At 32.8% G+C, this 12641-nt stretch overlaps 1 protein-coding gene across 2 annotated transcripts; it reads right to left on the bottom strand.

Moving 5' to 3' along the window:
- Window positions 1-702: 702 nt before the first annotated feature.
- Window positions 703-12367, bottom strand: LOC133191500 (tectonic-3-like). 2 transcript variants are annotated; one of them, XM_061327252.1, is made up of 15 exons: window positions 12094-12367; window positions 9139-9259; window positions 8716-8822; window positions 8263-8399; window positions 7807-7903; window positions 7020-7141; window positions 6645-6762; window positions 6110-6196; window positions 4791-4951; window positions 4550-4675; window positions 3992-4107; window positions 2969-3100; window positions 2196-2397; window positions 1904-2056; window positions 703-1800 (listed from the first exon to the last, which is right to left on the bottom strand). In XM_061327252.1, exons 1-15 carry the CDS (start codon window positions 12362-12364, stop codon window positions 1552-1554), a joined length of 2199 nt encoding a protein of 732 aa, XP_061183236.1. In that variant the 5' UTR covers window positions 12365-12367; the 3' UTR covers window positions 703-1551. The 2 variants fall into 2 exon arrangements, with proteins under 2 accessions (XP_061183236.1, XP_061183237.1); XM_061327253.1 differs by lacking the exon at window positions 6110-6196.
- Between the last annotated feature and the right edge of the window lie 274 nt (window positions 12368-12641).

The raw sequence follows: 12641 nt of genomic DNA, 5'->3' as shown, positions 1-12641 counted from the left end.
TTGCACACCCTGACTACAAATTACATTAACTGTGTGTCTCTTCTCTCGCTGAATCCGTTTTGATATTTAAAAACAAGTACTCTGGATGCATTTTATTTCTCTGTAACCTGTTTAAACATTTTTCGGGTTTATGCCAGGTTTTGCAGGGGCTGAAACTTTATAGAATGTTGCAAAATGACACCCTCCCCCCTTTTGACGTCATTTTTAACCCCTTTATTGTTTGGACATTCCATATAAAATTTAGGATAAAATTTCATAGAATATACAGAATGAGGCAAAAATTGCAACTTTCACGGAAAAATTGTGTCACAACACATGAGCGAATTAATGGGATTTTCGGATGACAAATGCTCATATCAGAAGAGGTTTTCTCAGTTACACTCAGGTAGAAAATACGTCATATTCGAGGTTGCGCCGCCTGGACATACCTTTGCTTAGAAAAACATTTACAATTCATTAAAAAAATTAAAATTATGATTTATTGTTTATTTTACAGATAGAAAAGAAGATGCTTATTTAATGTTTAAAAATTCATTGATATATCTCAAACGGTTTTAATTTTATGACGCTAGTCCACGAACTTTTTGATAACCCCTCGTAGAGAAAGGTTCTGAAAAACTACATTACTATTTCATTTACTACAACTCGTAATGCTTTAAATATACTTTTTAATTTCTAAGTATCAAAGTACAAAACTCTCAATATGTCCTAAGTTTACAAGATTAATAAAATCTCACATCTGCCAATCACAACTCATAAAGTTAACCATGTATACTAATAAAAATAAAAGTGTATAGATTCAGTATGCTGAATCTGTACACTAACCAGGACGGATAACATATTTCATTAATCAGTATCTCTCTTGTTTGTTAAATACATTTATATCACAGTACAAAATTATTCACAACCATACAGACCTCGTCAAAGAAATGTCAACTCTCATTCTTCACATTTTCTAAATCATATACCCAGTAACATTTACATCATTAAAATACAGCACTAATATTTAAGGTATTATCATTTTTGCAACCACCTGCACAAATTAAACACTACATTTTCAGACTATTTTAGCTCTTGTACAGGGTCATCTATGAAGTGTATGTGCTTCTCTGCAATTCAAGTTTTTTTTTTATCTTAAACTATTTTGCATGTATTTCTGTTGCAGGAAAACTGTCTATTTAGCAAATCATACAAGGAAAACCTGAGTTAACATTAAATAAGATTTGATATTGTAAAATTTAACTAATGTGAAAGATCAAATGAAATATGAATAACTTTGCTTGTATAAAGAAAGTGACTTTTAAAAAGTAGTAATATGCATCTTAATGGAAATTAAATTCTGGGGATCGTGATTACAGAGGATCATTGATGCATGTACATGGAAATATACAAGTTTATCTTAGACATTATTTGGAAACAGTTTGCTTAAATTAACTGAACAAAAGAAAAATAGAAATCAACTAGACCATGTAAACTAGATTTAAGTAGATTCTTCAACAAGCATGATTCCCTTTAAATTTGAAATTACTAAAAACCTATGAATTACATTCCCTATAAAATTGAACATTTGCATAGTAAGAAAAACCATATAATGTGATAATAATTAAACAGTCTAATTTGTGATGCATTGCTGCTGTCAAAGGGGTAGAAGAAATCACTGGGCACTTTTGCCAGGAAGACAGGTGGCTCCCCCACATAACCAGTGGCAGGTTGAGATGCATCAATGAAGGTCACTGAGTGCCGCACCTCAAATGACTGATCCACCTCTGTATTTCCAGGTGTGCAACGTGACCCTTCACACTGTGAAAATACCAACACATATATAAATATATATATTTTTTTAAGGTTTATTTTTTCAACTTATAATCCATGGATATATTTGGAAAGTTTAATTCATTCATACGGTATAGGTAACATCCTGTCTAGGCTCATATCTGTAGGAGACTCCTATGATTTTAGGTTGAGGGTTTGCTAAAGCTCCTGTTTTGGCATACAGTATCTCTGTATGCATCCCCAGTGACATGGTACACACAGGGCCATCCTGTGTATCTTGACCCTAAATCAAAAATGTCGTTTTATTTCTTGGTTTAAATACTGAATATTTTTTCTGCATTAATTGTATCATTGCTCCATTGCATACCTTGAAATTAAAATGATCAGTGAATTTATAATGTATACACAATACATGAACTTACTGCTGCGGGTGCTGGTGGCTCTCTGAGAATCTGGACCCAATCTCCTGGTTTTAATGGGTCAGAATTTCCGTAAGTAGCTACCCGCCTCAGTCTGGTTGGGTCATCCCGGGTCACCGTGTCCACCACACCCTCCATTGCATCAATCACTACATCTTGCATAGCCTGACAATACTGGTCTGCAGACACATTGTATAAATTAAACCTGAAATGGCAATTCTATTCTTGGAAAATGTCCCAACAAAAAAGTTATTAGAAAAAAAATCTCTGCATATTTAAATAAGAAAAGTTTACAGATAGCAGAGATGACACAGACAAACTTTGGTCACTGGACACTTTGATCAGAAGAGCTCAGTTGAGTCTTTGGCTCAGGTGAGCTCAAAACTACATGCCAGTTTTTAATCATGCAACACAGTCCTATCTTTATATTTAGCATATACCTGTATTGTAACTGCATAGTTTTGAGACTTAATGAGGCATTTACATGGTACATTGTAGCACATGATAATTTGCATGTATACAAAATATTTCTCATGTCAACATAGCCTCAAAATCACTAATGGTCAACAAGGTACACCTTTAACATAACATAGCTTTTTAAGATCTGATACACACATTCAGATCTAAAGGTTTTATCACTCTCTAAATATCAGAAAATGTAAATTTTAAAGATAAAGTCTGATTTCTTTCACAGTTAAAAGACATTACATTTCAGTAAGAAATGTTCACTGTTGGGTGACATAACCTTTCTCTGATGAAAGTTGTAGCAGTTATACCTGATCAAGCAGCCTGATGCCATGTTGATCCCAAAGTTTATCTGCTGTCTGGTCCCCGCGTCTGTGAGACAGGTGCCTGTGGCTGAGCCTTTGATAATTGTCATGTTATACATATCCTCCACTATGGCATATCTAGAGAGGAAATATGTCTGAAAACACAGTACTATAAGGATGTCCAGCTCGTGATCTGATGATATTTTGTGTGACTTTTTTTTATACAATCTCATCAACTAATGTATGTACAGGTACAAGTACACGTGCATTCACAACACCGAAAATACAAGCTTAAAACAAAGTACTTTTTTTAAATTACCAGTAAACATTGCTTTTCTTTACATTAAAATGACTTATATGTCACAGCAATTGCATGCATATATGTACATATATGTATTTGACATAGAAGCTGTTGGCATTAAACTATTTCTAGCCACCAACCCACATTTGAAGGCTTAGGTCATGAAACTTCCAATGAAATAAGATACTTGCAGGTTTGTTTACACCATATACATCAAGTTAAGAAATTCTTGATAAAGCACACACATGTAGCAGTATTTTTCCCACAGAATAAACCCTAAATATCCAATCTAAATACATGTATCTCTCTTCAATCTATCCTAGGTGACCATTTCTTACCTATGACCACTATCCCCCATGGCATTCAGAACTAAGACACCAGCTCTTACAGGTTTCCCTACAATGTATTATTCTTACCTATTACCACTATCCCCAGTGGCATTCAGAACTAAGACACCAGCTCTTACAGGTTTCCCTACAATGTATTATTCTTACCTATTACCACTATCCCCAGTGGCATTCAGAACTAAGACACCAGCTCTTACAGGTTTCCCTACAATGTATTATTCTTACCTATTACCACTATCCCCAGTGGCATTCAGAACTAAGACACCGGCTCTTACAGGTTTCCCTACAATGTATTATTCTTACCTATTACCACTATCCCCAGTGGCATTCAGAACTAAGACACCGGCTCTTACAGGTTTCCCTACAATGTATTATTCTTACCTATTACCACTATCCCCAGTGGCATTTAGAACTAAGACACCAGCTCTTACAGGTTTTCCTACAATGTACCCTGGGTTGCCACTTCTTTCTATGATTGTCTTATTTATTTCATTTACCTATTGAATAAAAACATAGCTGCTATAATAGTGTATATTTTTACACAGTTACCAAAATCTATCTCATTTACCGTATATACTTGCATATAAGTTGGTCCGCCTATAAGTCGGTTGTATTTTTTAAGCTTATATTAGAGGGCTTGACCCTCTAAAATTCAATCTTTTTATGACTCGCCTATAAGTTGGACAAAGAGTTCTGGACCAAAGTTTAACTCCCAAAAAACTGACTTATAGGTGAGTAAATACGGAAAAATTTTGGAAAAAGTCAACATTTTAAATCTTTCAATAAGCAACTTTTTAATTCCATATACCTGGTTATGCATCATACCAAGAGAATTTACTTTTTCATATGTAAATGGAATAAAATAATAAAACACCACACTTTGACTTACAAGAAGTTGTTTAACTTGCATGTACTTATGGATATTAAATAACATCTTACTGAAGTAAAAGATGAGCCGTAAGTCTGAGTAAGTGGTAAATCAGATTCCTGGATAGACCCGATAGTCAGGCGAACTCCGGCTCGGGAAATTCCATTTGATCCATCATGGGTGATATGATATTCAACCTATGATGGAAAATATTTGCCATTTACCAACGAACATACACATACTTACAATCTGAAGACTTCAAATTGCATTTTATTCTTTAGTAAATTATCACCATTTTTTTTCTACACTCACCCCAAGAACAACATTATTACAATGTGACGTGTTGAAAGTTGCATTGGGTGGTGATGTGGAAACAAATGGACAGTCCACTACAAGTCCAGTCCTGTCCAGGCATTCAACCCTTTCTAGCTCAAACTCCATTGTGTAGCTATTATTATACAGGGACCGCTGAACTAAAAACACCAACATTTAATAAGGAAAGGTACCAAGATACATATGCTACAGATTGAATACGCTGAGCAGGAAACAAGCATTTTTATTTTAAGTTTAATGTGTTAAAGGCATATACATGTATGTACAAATTTCATGCATTTACATATGAATAAAATTAAATAAATGTACATGCAAATGAATATTGATTTGAATAATTAAATACATGTAATCCAAAACCGTATGAATAAAGCTATCTGCGTACATAAAAGCTGGCAAGTAAATGGAGAATAATTAACAAGAATAACGATTCATGATAATTATGAAATCTAACATGCATAAAAATGCATATCTTCATATAGCTGAGAAATAGCCAGAAGGTAAGATAAACTATATATATACAGACTGCTATCAGAAACATGATCAGAGAGGATCAATATGTGCACATCTTGCATTTATAAATGAAGAGGAGAGAAAGAAATTGAAAACTGAATCATAATGGTGGAAAACTCTGGAGGAGAAATGTTCTGCTTCAAGCTGCAATGCTGATCAAAGAGACGTATTAGACAAGGCAATGCTGATCAAAGAGATGTACTAGTCAGGGCCCAGGGGAGAAAAGGATACACTCACAGAGGTGATAAACGTCAATCAACAGAAATTTCTGTGCATTTAACATGAAAGTTTTCCCTGAATATCAGCTTATTCCTGCTTAGTTCTGCTTAATATGTGTGACATGTAGTGCAATTCAATAGCAATGTGCACCAAGCTATGGAGATCTCAAAGCTGGAAATACTCAGTTTTCTATTTCTAAAATTCTGAAGCATTAAAAATAACTGTTAACCTTCCTCATCTGTCACCATGGTAACATTGTCCAATAAAGCAGTGACATTATCAACTGCTAAACCTGTATTAACAATTGTTGGTTTTAATCACATTTAAACTTTAAATCTATAACTATCAATGATGCAAACTTAAAGACTTCAACCTCAGAGGTGGTATATGGTATGTGGTATATGTTTCAAATCATTTCTCCATTTATACAGCATATATTCCTACACAAGGACTGACTGGAGTGGGCTATCAGAGGAGATTTAAATCAAGCCTTAACATCATATAAATCACATTTTAAAGGGATTTATGATTCATTAAACTGCATGGCATCCTGAGGTTGTGGACTGTACCTGTTGTCTGTAGCACAGTTGTGGTGGCCTGGGTGGTAGTTGTGGTGGTCTGTGGTGTCGTTGTGGTTTCTACTGTTGTATTGGTGTCTGCAAATCAGGTCATTTACAGAGAGAAATAACAAAGTGCAGCCATAAATAAAAAATATATACCTTGTATAGACTAAATCAAATAAAATGAATGCACACATTACAACAGTTAGATGAAGTATAAAAATGATTATTGAAGAAAAAATCATGCTGTTACTGAAATCTAATACATTTATTAAAGTATATGTGTGTAGATTTAATCATCTGTATACATGGGAATAAAAACATGCCTGTCAATTTATTAGTACTGTAATGCCATTATTTATCTGCAATTCCTAGATATTCAGTATTTATAAGCATGCTGATAATAATAGTTGGCATAAGATTATGAATGTGTACTCAGTTTGTAATAAAACCAAGATCAAACAAAAATGAAAATTCAGCTACAAGATTTTGAACATATTGTTTGAATTCCAGCTAGACTTTAGGAGCTAAGATCAAATGTTACCATTCGATGTTGTCACGGGAACTGTTGTGGGGGCGGGTGTTGTGGGTGCTGCAGTTGTTGTTGGGGCTGGGGTTGTTACCTCAGTACCATTTATTATCCAAGTAAAAAGGTAGGGTGTCTGTAAAATTAAACATTTTCAGTTACACTAAATATAAATTTTCATGGTATGTAAAAAAAAAAATTATACTGGATTAAATTACTGATAATTTCAGATTGTTTTTCTTATCATTCCTCTAAATGAAATGTCTATACATTACATTTTGGAATACATACTTTGATATTGGTTCACGTACCTATTTTCTTTTTCTTTTTTTTTGGAAAGAATACATACATAAACAATGATAAATAATTAAAACAACAGGTATAGTTCTTTACCTTGACAATTCTGATGTTTGTAAGGTAACTAGAGGCACTCAGGTAGGATGTGGTTTGACACGTAGTGGCACTTAATGTTCTTATTTGTCGAGTACACTTAAAACTCTGGTCAACTAAATACGCTGTAAAGTATATTTAAAAGCAATTGTCATTCTACATACTGTTCTCTGTTTTCCTAATAAGCAAACTCAGAAATGTACATGTATTTATTACATTTTCAACAGTGAATTTTATCCATTGAATAAAAGTGATACAGTAAAACTTGTTTAGTACGAACACAGATATTGCGAATTCACTGATATAGCAAAGTTTACTTGGATCCCCGAAAAGTCAAGGGCGGAAAATGTAAAAAAAAAATTTTAAAAACCAGAAAATTCAATGTTTTGTAATTAATATGGAATTTAATTTACACATGAACATACATGTATAAAATCAAATCCCTGTCACACTCATAAAATAAATTCCATATACAACTACAAAACATTGAATATCCTCTACATGTATATATTTTATTTTTGTCTTAAACAATATTGAAATTTTTTTTATGCAGAAAAACCATGTTCAGGAAGGTAAATGCAAATTGTCAGTCAGAGAGAGGTAAAAATGATATAATGTGATGGAACAGATGATAAGAGAGGGTAACAAAAAAACTAAAAAAAGCTTCTTTTAGAATGATTCTTCTTTTACAGGAATGTAAATAATTATAAACCAAAGACTTAATAAAGTGCATTGATATCTTTTATTCATGAACAGGAATATCATGTACTTAGAAAAAAACTTCACTCACACACAGGGTTATTGCTGGAGCAGTAAGGATCCCCCTGGGGAATATTTAGATAACCGGTAGCCAAGTTCTCGTACACAACAAAGATAGGGTCTCCTGTCTAAAAAGAAAAATTAAGTAGGAAAATGATGAGTACAGATGTGTAGCAGCATAAAGAGTTTAATTTAAATCATTTTAATTTCTTCAAGATCAAAGCATAGGGTTTCACTTGAGAGTATACATTAATTATATACTTATTGGGATTTATAAATATTTTCCACAGAAAATGATTTCTGCAAAACCTTTCACACTAATCACTCAGTATATGTTCCATGTTTTGTCATTGATTATTATAATTTGGTTTCAAATATGAAAGCAGTAAACGTTCATACAATATTTTTTCATATTTTTATATATGTATTTCTTTAAATTTTTCATATTTCCTTAAGTTATAAAATAAATTGGAAGTGCCAATTTTACCTTGTAAAATTGTGAATATGTTGTTTCAGCCGACACTGTTGGGGAATAAGTGAACACTGCATATCGATCTTTGTATGAATTGAATGTACTCAAAGAGTCTATCATATCAGGTATGGTGTAGTAATTTCTCTCTTGGTCTAAAAAGCAAAGAATAATTATATTGTCTACACATACTAAAACTTATTATGCAAAGTTATCTGTAGAATTTCATTTAAAAATATTCTGCTCTCAATAAATCAAAAATTATGTCTTTTCTGAAATGGATATGCATACTTTTCATTTTTTAAAAGAGTAACTATATTTAAATCAATCTTATGTATATCCTTGATTAACAATAATCAATACATAATCTTATTGACTTTTAAAATATATCATATTTACATTCTTTACAATACAGCTTATGCTTTTTTTAAAAAAAAAAAAAAAAAAAAAAAAGATAAAAATCACACTTACTGTTGTCTTTGTAAATACAGAAGAGGCCATCTTGAGTTTTCTCTGATGTGTAGACGGAATTCTCCATCAGGATTACCTCCTCCTGAACACAAAACCTGGCGTCCACACTGGTTATACAATTTATATACTTGATTAATCAGAGACTTCAGTATGTACATTTAGAGTATCTTGTTTATTCTTTTACATATAAACCTTTAAAGTAAGTTTTTTCTTGTTGTTCATTAGAGAAAATTTCATTGTTGTTTTCAATATCAAGTATTTTGGATATTTATGCTAAAAGGCAAGGATTTGAGAAAGATAAATCTATATATGTGAAGATTGATGATATAAGAGGACCCAACTTTTATTTTTGATATCAACACAATCACATAACATACCTAATAGGTGATTCTTTACACCGGTCAACACAATCACATAACATACCTAACAGGTGATTCTTTACACCGGTCAAAGGAAGCTCTATCTGTTTGGTCACACTCTGTGTCACAACAACAGTTAATATCACAGGCATTTCCTGTCACGTCACACCAACATCGCCCTACATCTAATGAAACATATACAGGAACTTTCAAATCAACATTTTGAAGATCAAACACTACAGATATGTTTTGGACATCTTTTGAGTCTAAATAAGACCATCTCAAATATAGTCTGTAACTCTCATTAACTTTACTTATGTATCATTATTACATTATTATGCATTACAAATTCAACTTGAAATATGTCCACAGGACAAGAATGCCCCGCCGAGGGTACATTAGTAATGCAACATGAAAAATTGTATTAGTGTATGAAGTTTGATGAGAATATCTTAGATAGTTTCTTTAAAAATGAAATCTAAAATATTGAATAAAGATGAAAAATTCTCACCAAATTATGTATAAGAGCATAAGCTTACATAAAAATATCTTAAATGGTTAAATGCTTTTTTTAAAACTAAGCAAAATGCAAATTTATGAAGAGTGAGGGCAAGGTCACAGGAATTTTCATGGTCAAAAGTTTTTGATGCAGTTGAAAAGCTCTCCCTTATACGTATCAGCATATTAAGTTCCATAAAAATTCAAAATTCAGTGACAATTTTTCGATAGTCAGCGAGAATGTCAGACACCTCGGCCCAACGACACCTCAGCCCATTGACATCTCTGCCCAATAACACCTCGGTCTTGACTGGTCGGCCCAAGATTTAAGACAGGTTGGCCCATACATAAACAAGTCTGCCCAAGCAAACTTTTATTAGGAAGTACGTAATATACTTCCAATCTACAACTTCAATATAAAATTTTGACTGGAAAAAGTAAACGATCATATTATTTTTAGTAATAAAAAGACCTTTCACATGCTGACTGACGGTAATCAAGGAATGAAAGGACAATTAATTATAATTTTAAAAGTGCTAATTGATAAACAAACAAGATAATGCGGTGCATCCATTGGAGTCTCCAGTGCGTGTCATATTGGTGACAATGAGGGAATAATTACGAGCAGGGTTAATTGTGAGACAGTCATTCAGAACATTTACGTCCATTTATTTCTAAAGAATTCCACTTACATTTCACGTCGCTAAACTAGTTTATTTATTTTTCTTTTTTCAGCTATCTGTATCAATCAATGAACATGATGAAAAAAACAATAAAGCTCAGATCAATAATGCGTACTTAAAGTATTATTTTATATGTTTAATTATACTGACATAAGCATAAACAATAAAATGTCCTTCCTTTTTTGTTAATGCAAGATTTCTTCATTTATCCAATTTATGCAATTTTCCTGCAATATAGCTGCAATTGTTAAATTCTCGCATTTACAAAAAAGTAACTAATCAAATGAAGTCCATATGTATCTTTTCACGAATTATCAACCCATCTTAGATGTTTCAGATCATAAGAGAAACAATGCAAATGCTACGATAAAATTCGGGCAATTCTTATAGAAATTCAAGATCATAAAAATGTTGATATATATAGTTTCACTTAAGTGTATATATTGGGCATTTTCCATAAGAGATAGATGTTAGTTAAAGATGTGCTGATCTGATTTGCTTAGGGAAGTGAACCAATTTTCTATTATCAGATTATAGACCCCCCCCCCCCCCTTTGACTTTTATTTTAAAAAATCGTTTAACTGTCAGCAGGGTTCGACACTAACGTTAGTCCGTTAGTCTCAGACTAATACATTTTCATTCGGACTAATAAAATCTGTGGCTAATTAGTCCGAGCGGACCAATAAAAATTTCTGGAAAACAATATGAATAAATTACCGATGTCCGATTCTCGACAACTTTGCTGGAAAACCCCCTGTGTATTTTTAGATTTCTAGCTTTTGGCGGGTAGTTAACGCAATTCTGAGTCAATTCTGCGCTTAATTTTTCGACTGAGTGATCGATATGAAGTAAAAAGTTTTTAGCGATCATGATTTAGTATGAGACTTTATAGAAAGATGTTGGACGTTTTGGATATGTAATGTAAAGAAAAAAAAAAGAGAAAAAGAACGAGATCGGGAATATGGTCGTACTTGCTGATTGCGAGATCAAATATATGCTTAGTTTGTTTATTTCAATAAAAAAAGTATAAAACGTATATTAATTGTCAAGTTAAATTAATGTTAAAAAACATAGATGTTTCTTTTTCTTTCTTTTTTTTTGATGGACTTGTAAAATCGCGTGCGGACTAGTAAACGTACAGAAGCACTTGTCCGGCCGGACTAAAGCCTTAAAAAGTTAGTGTCGAACCCTGGTCAGAAAGAATAATTACATTGATAATAATATCAATTCAGATACTGGATAATTTTTTTTCTATGACAAAATTTCGCTTGGGCCGAGGTGCCTTTTATATCGGCCGACATGTCAATAATCTTGGGCCAACCAGTCAGGGCCAAGGTTTCAGACGTCAAGGGCCGAGGTGTCATTGGGCTGAGATGTCTGTCTACCATCAGTGACTATCATAACAACACTAAAAGAGAGGTATGTGATACTTCTTAGTTCTACAAATTGAAAAATTAATGATTTCACTGAATTAGAATATAAATTTTCATGATGTTTAAAAGCACAAACAGAAAGAAAATGGGTTCTTTATGGGGTTTCATCTACCTTCTTTAGTACTATCTTGTGATTATCACAGCTCCATAATGTATATCTTCAATTTTTGCCATTTATTGCAACTTTAACCATATTCATCAACCATTTTTTTCAGATTCAGAAGTTCGTGATGAAGAAAAAATAAATTAAAAAAGAAGGACAAAAATTTCTTGATTTCTTGGCAAAATGTCTTTAATGCTATCTAGTTTAACTTATCTCAAAAGGAAAGGGGAGGGGGGGGGGGTCAATGCTGTTGAGTTATGAGTTGAATACTTGAAGTCAGTTACTCGCAGATATTGACTTACCAATATTTGCAGCTACAGCAGATGGACTAAAGGTCTGTATTGGCGGTGCTGTGGTCGGTGGCACAGTGGTGGTCGTTGTTTGGACTTGTGTAGTTGTAGCTTCTGTTGTTGTTGTTTCTGCAGTTGTTGCTTCACTTGTGGATACTGTTGTGTTATTGACCGTTGTGGTTTCAACTGTTGTTGATGCATCAACAGAAGTCAAAAACATTGATAAAAATAATAAACACAAAATTCGTGTTCCTACAAGAACCATGTTTCCTTTTGCCGCCATGATGTAAACAATACAGGTGCATCATGGGTCATTATCTTTCTATAAATTAAAAATAACAAAAAAGGCATTGAAACAACATAAAAGAACGAAGAGTCAGGTAATCATGCAAAACAGCAATTTAAAAAAAAATCATTTTTATTTCTTTACATCTTATACCAAAATCATATACTCGGATAAAAATGGATGATTCGATAGATTCTGAAAACTTTAAAAACAGTTTAATTGTATTATGCTAGTATATATATATATATATATATATATATATATATATATATAT

The sequence above is a fragment of the Saccostrea echinata genome, unplaced genomic scaffold (genome assembly GCF_033153115.1).
Source record: "Saccostrea echinata isolate AGI-Se365-2 ecotype Australia unplaced genomic scaffold, CSIRO_AGI_Sech_v1 ptg000023l, whole genome shotgun sequence".
In the NCBI taxonomy this organism is placed as follows: domain Eukaryota; kingdom Metazoa; phylum Mollusca; class Bivalvia; order Ostreida; family Ostreidae; genus Saccostrea; species Saccostrea echinata.
This window is presented reverse-complemented; position numbering and strand designations above follow the sequence as displayed.